Source organism: Diaporthe citri, assembly GCF_014595645.1.
Source record: "Diaporthe citri strain NFHF-8-4 chromosome Unknown scaffold_3, whole genome shotgun sequence".
NCBI classification, from domain to species: Eukaryota; Fungi; Ascomycota; class Sordariomycetes; order Diaporthales; family Diaporthaceae; genus Diaporthe; species Diaporthe citri.
The window spans coordinates 4,617,773-4,629,212 of record NW_025064848.1 but is presented as its reverse complement, the minus strand read 5'-3'; the positions used below and the strand labels follow the sequence as shown (position 1 = coordinate 4,629,212).

At 58.7% G+C, this 11,440-nt stretch overlaps 2 protein-coding genes across 2 annotated transcripts; one reads left to right on the top strand and one right to left on the bottom strand.

The window, feature by feature from the left end:
- Positions 1-6,118: 6,118 nt before the first annotated feature.
- INS49_008818 (uncharacterized protein) lies at positions 6,119-7,613 on the top strand (the record flags this gene model as incomplete). The annotated part of the gene is made up of 2 exons (XM_043169555.1): positions 6,119-6,377; positions 6,457-7,613. 2 exons carry the CDS (start codon positions 6,119-6,121, stop codon positions 7,611-7,613), a joined length of 1,416 nt encoding a protein of 471 aa, XP_043027235.1.
- A 1,352-nt stretch (positions 7,614-8,965) lies between these two features.
- INS49_008817 (uncharacterized protein) lies at positions 8,966-9,415 on the bottom strand (the record flags this gene model as incomplete). The annotated part of the gene is made up of 3 exons (XM_043169554.1): positions 8,966-8,974; positions 9,057-9,134; positions 9,206-9,415. The coding sequence occupies 3 exons, from the start codon at positions 9,413-9,415 to the stop codon at positions 8,966-8,968; spliced, it is 297 nt and encodes a 98-aa protein (XP_043027234.1).
- Positions 9,416-11,440: the final 2,025 nt, after the last annotated feature.

The following is an 11,440-nucleotide window of genomic DNA, read 5'->3' as shown; positions in this document are numbered from 1 at the left end:
AGTTGCTCAGGTGCTGCGCGCTCGCCTTGACGCCGGCTGGACCGACCAGGGTCCGTGATGGCATGGCAAGGGTCCGATGAGCCAGCATCTGGGGCACGTCAGGGATCTTGATGCTCTGGTATAGGGGGTTGCGATTCGTTGGTAGCATATGATCCACACGAGGTACACGTTACCGTACTGGCCGTGTGTATATGCATGTATGGATGTGGTCTTGTCCGGTGCGTTGCAGTCCAACCCATTCCCCCCTCCCCCCCCAAAAAAAGCACCCAGTCCGGTAGGTGCTCGTACCAACATAATCGAGCGGTGCCGTCTGTGTCACGCCACTAGGGCGCCGCCGGCGCATGTGCTGGTATAATTACACTATAGGCACCACGATAATCCAACAAAGAAGATCGTGGGTGGGCCGCAGCGACGGGCGGAATAGTCCAGGTGGAAACGGCACGCTCGACGGGCACGGCTCACCAGCATGGTGGGAACTTTGGGACTCGGGCTGAAAGGAGTCAAACCCACCTCGATCGCCCCCCCCCCGAAATCCTTTGGAGGTGCAGCAGTGCGCAGAGCTGAGCCCGAGCCCAAGTGGGCTGAACTGGACTGGACTGTATGCGAGCATGTAGCCTGATAGATGGAGATAGTCCCGACTTGTTGAGCTCCAAACAAGACAGTTGTCGAAAAGAAAAATCGCAGGCTTCGCTCACCGCTTCTGGAAGACGAGCGAGGCCGGGAAAACGAGGCGCTGTTCTGCAGATGCCGATGCAGATCTCACCTGGCCACCGAGACAAAATTCGAGGGCTTGCGCTTGGCCGCATTCGGGCTTGTTGAAATCGCCCCGATAAGGCAATGCCCCCATAGTGTCTCCCGGTCCTCGTTCCTTCGCCCCGCGGCGCCCCTTTTTTAATTTATCCCCACATGGAGGCAATGCCGGAATGGCATCAACGGACATGCAGGCGTGGAAATTACCCGGATCGCTGATGAAGACATAGTACCTGATATCGAGGATCCGCCGAGGGACGAAAACAGAACAGGCCGGGCCCGTACCACCCTGTCTGAGTGTCTGACCTGTAAGCAATGCTCAGCGTTGCGCGCTGGCTGCGAGGGGAAGGATGCGTGGGCTCCCGAGCATTGCAGATATTGCCCAGCTGCCACTTGGGCCGGGCGGGCCGCTGCCGGGAGCGACTGGCAGCAGCTCGGCCTTGTGGTGAAACATATGCGTCCAGTAGTGTCGGTGTTGGTAGGCTGCGTGCGAGTCGACTGTGGACTCTGCAGCAAGACTGCGGAGGCCTGAGCATGGCATGATCAACGATGATCAACACTGAACATCACGGGGTGACACGTCAATGCCAATGTTGGGCGCGTGCGTGCAAGGTTCGGCGCCACGCGGGGGCAGATCAGCGTGGAGGACGACAAGACCAAGAGAGGAAGCGAGAGACATGCGCACACGAGGAGGCACCTTTGTCGCCGTGCCGCGCTGTGCTGCGCTGCGCCGTGCCGCGCTGACGCTGACTGACGCTGGTGGTGCTGGGTGGTGCAATTGAAGGCGGTGGCCCATTTTTGGGAGCCGGCCTGGTGGGCTTGGTGGTGCTGGTGCAACCCCGGATTTTTGATGGAAATTGCTAGGTTACACGGCACGGCGCCCCCCAAGTTCGGAATTGCGAGTGCGAGTGGCAGGGCCCTTTGGAAAGAGGCACAAGTGGCTGCAGATCGATCATCCTGATCCGATCACTGCTACCTGCGGCAGACCCACGCGCAGACCACGAAGGAATAGGGCACGGCATTCAGGGCAGAGACAAGACACACAACACACACACACACACATATGTTCCACCTGTTTGTTCCATATGCAGGTGTCAACATGTAACAGGCTGGGGGGCCCTTGAGTGGCCTTGAATCCTGCCACCGCATGAACAGGTATACTGCGTCATGCTCACTGGGGCATTGGGTGTGGTACCTTGGGTGCTGATGTAAATACGGACATGTAAAATGAGGGTCACTGCAGAAAAGGGGGGGTGTGCTGCCATTGTTTGGGACTGAGGGACGGAAAAGGGGAGCGGGGTGGCTGGCGTTGGGCCGGGAAAGGGCCCTTGAGAAATCACTCCCCGACCGAGCATTGTGTGGTACGAGCCGCGCGGTATGTACAAGCCCGGTACACACGCTTCCTTTTTTCTGGGGCGTCTGGATTTTTAAGCTTATTTTAGTGTGTGTTGTTTTATGCCAGAAACGGGGAGCAGGATGCCCCTTTGTGCCACACATGCATGCATGCATGCTTGACTGCCACCCAGCGACGATGGACGCTATACGCATATCTGCATGCACGGCCGCGTCCGTATATGCATGTTTGCCCCCATACAGGCATGGCAAGTATCGCACAGAACCTGTCGACCAGGCCCCACCCGCGTGATACCCGCTCCACTCGAATTGAGCCTCACCTGACCGGCATGATGGTTACGGTGGGTCACCTCCGCTCGGGGATATCCCCATGCCGATGGGGTCACGGTCGCAGCACTGCAGTAGCGCCTCTGTTGCAGGCTCTCGTCGCCACACTTGACTGGAGACTGGACATGGCAGAGAGCGAGTACGGTGCAGGTGCAGGGGCCGGATTTGTGGGAACAGCCACACCTGGCCCCCTAGGCACGCACCGGCTGCTCTTGGCATAGCTCGTGTTGGTTTTCTACTTTCACTCTGCCCACTTGATCTCACAGCACTTGCACCCTGACGGCGTGCTGACCAGCAGGGCAAGCAGGACGAGCAGCGCGTTCGCGACTGTCGAATCCAGTGCTAGCCGCCAGCCGTCGGCAGCAACGTCCAGCGAGCGCCGGCTCGTCGTCAACATGGCATGCTGCACAGCCACCGACCAATGTGCTTGCTGTGTCGAGGGCATTGGACATGGACAGACCACCGGCGTGCTGACTGTCCAGCTGTGGCGTGCGTCGCTCTCGCCTTGCCTCGCCCCCCACCAGCCGATGGCTTTGCCCAGTTCGGCCGACCCCTTTCCCTCCTACCCGCCCCGGCGGCGAGAACCAAAGCACCATCAGGGAATAGAGTCCTGACTCACTCACTCACTCACCCACCCACCCACCCAGCAACCGTCCCGGCGTGTGTGGACGTGCACAGACTTCAATGGTGTTGTCTTCCCCCGTCGACTTGGGCCCCCGAGAGCCACCGGAGAGCCACCACAGCACACCACCACAGCACGCTACGCTGTGCACCGCACGGGCTGTCTCCTCCCTTCATCTTATTTGGTTTCCGCCCTCCTCGCCCACGTGTCGTGGTGCTAGCTAACATGTGGCGGCGGCGAAGACATGCTTCCTTCTTCAGCGCGGCGTGACCGCCATCGTCAACGGCGACGCAGCCCACTCCAATGCACTCCACTCCACGTGCAGTCTTGCATTCTGGACTCGGCCTGACGCCCAGGAACACCCGTCCTCACCCGTCCTCACCCGTCCTGCGAGCCTTTGACCTTCCTGTTTGGCTTTTTTTGTGCCCGACATTCGACATTGTGTGGGTGGAATGAATAGATAGCCTGGTCCAGAGAAGACGGCCCCCCCCCTCCCCCCAAATAAATCTGCAGATGGCTTCCCAGGGTTCCTGCACCAACACACCCGCCCAGAGAAATTCTAGACTCCAATTTCAGAGCGCGCCCCCCCCCCCCAAATTGGGGAGGAGGGGCCTTCAAACCACCCATGATACCACGGTGGACCTTGCTCCGTGCGACTGTTGACGGACCCGAAACGCCGAGCTGCCCTCGGATGACAAAGTAGTCGGTCTGTAGTTGGGATACACAGCACACTGATGACTGCGCCCCACATTCTGGACTGGTAGTGACTGGTAGTACAGACGGCCAGGCCCCTGGCATGCTTCTACCGCGTTCTACTGCAGCAAGCTGAATATGCCCGTACGCCCATATGCTCATATGCCCCTGACACCAAGCTTATAACGGCATCGCGGGCCCATGTGCGGCACCACTAGTGTACGTACCTGGCTCCCCGTCCGAGCTCTGGCTGACTGGCCGCCTGGCTTCCTCACCTCAGCCTCTCCCGCAGCTATTCCTGCTAACTCGCGGTGGCGCCAAGATGCCCCTGGCTAAGAGGGCAGAGGCTTGATTTTCGCGACCAACGAAAAAACAAAAACAACATCCAAGTTTTGATCCGTCATCACACCTCGGGCGCCCTCCAACGTCCTTGGCCCGTCAGAGCGCCTCTACTAGGCCGACCTCGTAGCGCGCCGCTGCCTGGCTCTCTCTCGCTCTCTCTCTCTCTCCCTCGCTCTCTGTCGCTCTCTCTCCCCGTCTGTGTATTTGTGGCTCTCGTCACACAATCTCCCTGGGTCTCGGGACTTGGACCCGACGGCAGACCGAGCGAGGCCGCTTCCCAGCTGAACTCGCAGCACACACGCATGGCCGCCGTGGCGAGACCCGACGCTGTTTTCTTCTAGTGCCCGCCTGAGTTTGGGTTCTACAGCATGCACTGCTACCTACATACAATGCTCCTCCGATGCCTGACTGTATCGGGGGCCGCTCCTACCCAGCAGCAGCAGCAGCAGCAGCAGTAGCAGCATCATAGCTTCAGCGTCGTATCCAGATCACGCATTATCCCTCCAATATCCAGCCTGTGCGCTCGACTATCGACTGCTCAGCTGTTCGCAGCCCGGGGCAGCCCTGGCGGGTTTTTCCCCTCCTCACACCCCCCGACCCCTGCCAGTCAACTGGCTGTTGGCTGTTACGGCATGCGGCTCTCACCACCACCCATGCACATGTAGTGCTGCAGCTTGCGACTTGCAGCAAACAGCTCGCCAGCTTGCTTCTTCTTGCCCTGTTCGTACGCCAAGCGGCTTCTTCGATCCAGCACACCGGGCTCGTGGCCCAGTGGCTTGCCCTGCGCCTCCTAAAATCGGCCGTGCCAGAAATCTGCAGAAGTCTATTGCGCCCCCCCCCCCCGGTGGCGTTCGGTGGTTTCCTCAATGGTTTGCGGCCCCGTTGTGGGATGGGATCCCTAGCGTCGAAACATTCTCTCCTCGCACCTTGCCCCTGGACCTGGTCGCCCGCCCACTCGGCCGCCGTCATTACGAGGTTTGGAAGGAGACAAGCGCTTGCAGCTAAACCCCTGGTGCCCTGTGCCATGTTCTTAGCTTCTTGGCGTTACAACAATTCATCAGCCCGATATTAGCAATACCGCCGTACGGTCTCTCCTATGGCCGGCACCAGCACCAGCAAAACTCTTCACCGGAAACTTATCCGGGGAAACAAAGCGGACAGGGCTCCCGCTGGGTGTGAGTGAGAGAGAAGGGGGGGTGTGTATGTCCCGTCTCGATGAAGCATCGAACACCATCGTCCACCGGGTGGGGCCACATCTAGTATGGGCTACATAGTACGTGCAGAGCGAGGTGACAAGGCCATTGTCGTCCACGCCTCTGGTCCGGGAGCAGTTCTGAGTATCGATCGGTCCACCCGACTGTGTGGTGCGGGCTAGGGAGGGGGCCTGCCAACCTTTCCTGTTTGTGCTGGTCTTGCTCGGGCACGTCCATTGCTCTGTTTCACCAACACCCGTTTTTCCCTTCCGCCCATGCTGCTATTTACGGCTGCCTACCACCATCTGCAGGCTATGGCCCGTGGCTCGCTTCGCTCCGGCGGGCGTCTGGTGTTGGATCCACGGGCGAGCTGACCGACCTATCGCGGAGCGTCACTACTCAATATTGGATTTTGTGCTCAGGCTGAAATTAATCTTTTACTTCTCTCCCTGTCCTACCTTAGCCTGTATATCATCGCCCACCTTACCGTCCTCCCAGAGACGATGCCTTTCTAGCGCCGCATCACCGGCCTTCCCCCACCGAGACTATCGTCTTCTGCTTCCGCTTACCTGCTCATCATCTTGCATGGCTACGACGTGATCTAGAGTCTAGAACCTCCCTCGCTCGTTACAAAAGAAGCCCTTCGTTTCTAGAAAATCTCCATCATCCTCCCCGCCCATCTCATCCAAGCCCAGCATCCTCATCCTCATCCTCATCCTCATCTGCACCCCCGTTGATCGTCATCATATCACTCGTTCTGCCCACCGCTGAACCATACATACACTCATTCATAATGGAATCACAAAGATCACAAGTATCACTGCGACTGGCTTCAAACATGGACAACTACACATCATCACAGGGCTCTTCGGAAGGCTCGCCCCTCTCCGCGGGCTCCCCCATTACCAACTCCCCCCTCAGCACACCAGACACAACCGACCTCGAGGACGCGCCTCCTCTGAATGTTGCAGACAACCATGGGCTGGGGCTTGGGCTCCACTCCGGGACGTCTGACCCGACATTCGTCCTCGTCATCGGCGGTCTTGGCTTCATCGGGTCACACACCGTCCTCGAGCTCCTGCGGGCGGGTTTCAATGGTATGCATACACATCGTCCTACCCGGAACATGGTGCCCACGCCAGCACGTCTTGGGTCCCCATAGCTGACAAGAAGCAGTGATCGTGGTGGACAACCTGAGCAACAGCTACGAGAGTGTGCTGCACAACATCAAGACCATCGCTGCCAAGGAGTGCAAGCAGAGGAACGCACAGATGCCGCTTGTCCACTTCCACCGCGTCGACTACAGGAGCCGCTCAATGCGATTCCTGCTCGAGAGCTACACAGACCTCGTCCCCGTGCGGGAGACATCGCCATCAGACTCGGATGACACTGACAGGCAACGCATGACTTACCAGTCGCGCATCACAGGCGTGATCCACTTTGCCGCATTCAAGTCGGTGTCCGAGTCGATCGACAAGCCGCTCCAGTATTACAACAACAACGTGTGCGGGCTCGTATCCCTCCTGGAGCTGCTCGACAAGTTCTCCATCCGGAACTTCATCTTCAGCAGCTCGGCCACCGTCTACGGCTCCAAGGCCAACGCGGGCGTCCGCCTGCGCGAAGAAGACCTCGTCCACCTTCCAGAAGCCGCCCGCGACCCGGAGACCAATGAGACGGTGCAGCTCACGCCCGCCGTCGCGGGTCTGACGTGCCCCTACGGGCGGACCAAGTACATGGCTGAGGCAATCCTGGCAGACCTCGCCGAGGCGGACGACCGCTGGCGCATCATCGCGCTGCGCTACTTCAACCCCGTCGGCTGCGACCCGTCGGGCCTGCTGGGCGAGAACCCCCGCAACGTCCCCACGAACCTCTACCCCGTCATCACCCAGGTCCTCACGGGCGACAGGCCCAAGCTCGACGTCTTCGGGTCTGACTGGGACACCCGCGACGGTAGCGCCGTGCGGGACTTTGTGCACGTGCTTGACGTCGCACGTGGGCACATCGCCGCCCTGCGGCCCGCACCAGCGGCCCAGGAGCAAGAGGAGGGTTCTGGCGCGGCCGCTAAGCTGGCAACGGGGTTCCGCGCCTACAACCTCGGTAGCGGCAATGGAACGACCGTCATCGAGGCCGTGCGGTCACTAGAGCAGGCGGCGGGCAAGCCAATTCCTGTCAACATGCAGGGCCGCAGGGCGGGCGACGTTGGCAGCTGTGTCGCCAGCAACGAGCGCGCCTCGCGTGAGCTCGGGTGGCAGCCGCGCGAGAGCATCACGCAGTGTGCCGTCGACCTGTGGAACTTTGTGAGCAGGGTGGTCACGGTCAAGCCGGCTGCATGATCTGGATCTGGATCTGGATCTTGATCTTGATCTTGATCTTGCTTGATTTTCGATCTTGGTCCGCCAGAGCTGATGCCGATCATTCTCGTCCAATCAACGCAACCATCAAGTGGGTGTGAAAGGTCGCTTGAAGGAACAGGAATCTATCAGCGACGATCACCTGCGGGCCAGTGGGCCGTGGCTGGTCCGGGCCGCCGATCCTCAACCCCCGGCCCCGAGCAGAGCTGATGAAGGTACGGAAAACAGTACAGTGTGACAAGGAAAGCTACGGTGTGGCTGGAGGTGAATGCCCCCGCGTTCTAGTCGCGCGGGCCACTCCAGAGTACAGTCAGCACGCCCAAAACCTGGGGCGTCTTGCATGCGGGCTTGGGCGGTCTCTGTCTTCTCTCATTTGCGCTTTGCTTTTTTTCCTCGTCACGTGTCGGCCATGATGCATCTCCTGCATGAGCCGCGATCTGGAGTTGGTTTTGTTCAAGCTGGATAGACTGCATGCACAATGGACGGAGGCAAAAAGGGCCGAAGCAAAAGTCTGGATTGGGATAGCGATGTTTTTCCTGTTTTCTTTTCCCCCTCCAAACCGTCACGCAGCGCTTTCATTTTAGGTGCCGAAAATTCATAATGTCTATTAAACACAATCTATTAATAAGAGTCTACCACAACATGGCTCTTGCGCAGTTGATTCTTGGAAACCACATGCCCCACGCCGACCGGCCATTAAATTGAATGCAGGTGGCTGCAGCACCCGTAGATGGCAGCTCAATATTGGAAAACGTCGAGCTCGACGCGCAAGCTTCACATCTTCTACACTACCACTTTCCGGTCCTGGACATCGCGCCATCACGTCAGACCTCATCTCATCGATAGATTCCGCAAAGCTGCTCTGTACCACCCTCCTACTCGGAGACCGAGGATCAACCGACTTGCGTGCTTAGACGCAAATCAGAATTAGCTTCTAAACGTCACCTGCTGCCGGACAGGACAGGCCAGGTCACCGAGTGCCAAAGACCAACGCTGTGCCGTGCACACGTGTTCACGTCGAACGGCAAATGCAGTCGCCATGACCCGTTGCTGTCGTTCACAGCGGGATGCGGCCCGACATCAGTAGCTAGCTGAACGGCCTGTTGAAGATGTATGCGTATGTAGACTAATATAGAGTGCTTTTGATTTCCCATCTACCGTCACATTGCCAGAGGACCAGATCTTGGAAATCACCCTGTCCTAAATCCCAATCCCTGATCCCAGCCCAATTAATCCGTCGCCTCTATAACGCCAAACCCTGCACATGCAGCATGGGGAAACGACCAACCTTCCAAACCCGCAGTAGACCAACGTCGATCACAGCCCGAGATCCCTCAGCAGGCCTGCACGATATCATTTGTCAGGGCCAGGGCGGTGAGAGAGCCGCGGGAGCAAAATCTAGCCATCACAGCAGGGTGCACTTACAGCAGTCTTAGGCTCCGGGCAGCCTCCTTGGGATTTGAGGAAGCAGGCTTGTGCGGCCGAGGCCTTGCACTGACAAATCTGTTTTTCGCAAATACACATCAGACCGCGGTTCCGGCATGACTTGGGTGTGGCGTGGGTGTTATACTGACGCTCTTCTCATTCATCCTCGAATCGCAGATTGGCGTCGGGCAGACGCATTCCTTCTGGAAGGTGGGGACGTCCTGGTCGGCGTGGTCCGTGACGTTGGTACCATTCTGGTTCACCCGGGGCAGGATGAGGTCGTGCTCATCGAACCGGGCACGGGGGTGGGCAAGTGCCAGGGCCTGGAGGCAAGAAATGACGACAAGGGAGAAGTGCATTGTGTTTACTTGATGTGAAACCCAAACGCGTATTGTCCAATGCCAAGGGGGCCGTATACTTTGTTTGCAACGTAGGGAACGAACGTGTGGAAGCGAACGACGGGTATGGAGTTCAAATAAAAACACAGTCAACTGGAAACAGGCCAGTATTCACAACCTGATGATCATACCCCCAGGTCGACCTGGCCATGGAGGCATCGAGGCGAGGGCGCCCTTTTTGTGTACGGCCTTGGACGGCTCAAGCTTGCGGCTGGAGACCAGAACACGAAGGCGCCCACCAATCCCCTTTCCATGCTGGAGCTGGCGAGGAGGCCGGCTGTGTCACCAGTCCGAGTGGTCAGGGGCAAGTCATTCACCAGCGTATCTGCTCAGAAGAACTGGGAACGTCAAAGCGGGTAGAGTCGTAGGCATACGAGCCCGAGCTGAAGGCGCCCACTGATCCGAGTTTGCAACACGTCACTCGTGGTCTGGTCTGGTCTGGTCTCGCCCGAGGGGCTGAGGGCTGCGGTCTGTGAACCCGTGGCCAGTGGCGCCGATGAAGACACCGGCGATGGGAGTAGCCAGGCAACTGCGTAGGGCTGGGCCATCGGCCCAGTGGGAGAAGCCGTCTTGGAGCACCGGCAGTGGAGTGTCCGAAAGCCAACTCACCTAGGTGCAGAGGCTGAGGACTAGTCGTTCCTTGTTAGAGCTGGAGCCACTCCTCGCTCGGGCTCAGCAACCCCCCCCCCTTCCCCCCCCCCAACCCCAAATGCTCACCCCCCTCCCTCGTCTAAACCCCAAAAAGAGGAAAAGCACCAGCAGGCGTGCCATGCTTTAACTTTAAGCACTGCATGGCCCTACCGAGGCGGCGTCTGCCAAGTCTCGCAAGCAAGTCGAGCAGGTTTTCCGTTGTTCTAGAAGGGAGAGGCAGCCAGCTATGCATGTGGCATCCCCGATAATGAATTGATAGACACACGTGTGCAAGAGGACAGGCCGGCTGACCCGGGCTGCTGGACAACCCTGCCCTGCCCTGTCCAACCCGACGCAGGATCCACGACAAATTAGGAAGTAACACAGACAGAAGGACCCTCAGATCTGACGGCCTGTGAGATGACGACCTCAGCAGCGGCCTCGAGCTCTCCACGGCATGGCCCCCATACATTCAAAAGGGGTCAGACCGGGTGCCTGGTTGCAGCCGTCCAGGATGTGACACACATGTAAGACCGGGCAACAGCTACCGGCCCAAGAGCAGACATATCGTCACCCAGGTAGACCAGTCGTGTGTGTGTTGTGTGGCAGATCGTCCGAGGTACAGGAGTCGTCGTTCTGGTCGGGCCCAAGTTCGGAGGATTGACATGCCCGCGGGGGGGCTGCCGAGCAATAATCCGAGGTTTTGGTCATGCCCTGGCCGGCATCTTCCCTCCAGAGCCTGACGACTGAGCGCACGGATGCTGTTTCTCTCCGGACGAAACATTGGATACATGCGCTGGCACCCTCCAGGAGTTGGGGGTTCTGGGATAGAGTTTGCGTTCCTCGTATCCAGCTTGGCTGAAGAGCCGCATGCTGCTACTGCAGCCGCAACGCAACACACTACTGGCATTCTTGTGGCCTTGGTTGTGCGGACAGCGTCATGGTCTTGAGACGAAGGATCGCGGTGCGGCCAGCAGGTGCAACCCGTGGCAAAACCTTGTGCTGTGTGATCCGCAGATGGAATCATGGAAAGCACGGCATCTTGACCTTGGTCTTGACATGGCCCATGAAGCGCTCCTTGTCTGGTCCAAGGTGGCACGGTGGGACTGCTCATTAGCTCGGGCACTCAACACGAACCAACGTGCCGACATGCGCTCGTGCATCATCACGATAGCTGTCCCGTAGCGGGGCGCCAGGGGGCGCCAGGGGGTCCCAACATGCACATCCCCCGTTGGCAGATCATTGCACATGCGGGACCACGCTGACTCCCTCGCATACTTGCATAACGGATTCAGAGTTGGATTTAAGCTTGTTCGGGTTAGCTGTCGATCAGATTCAGGGTGCCCTCTGATCTCC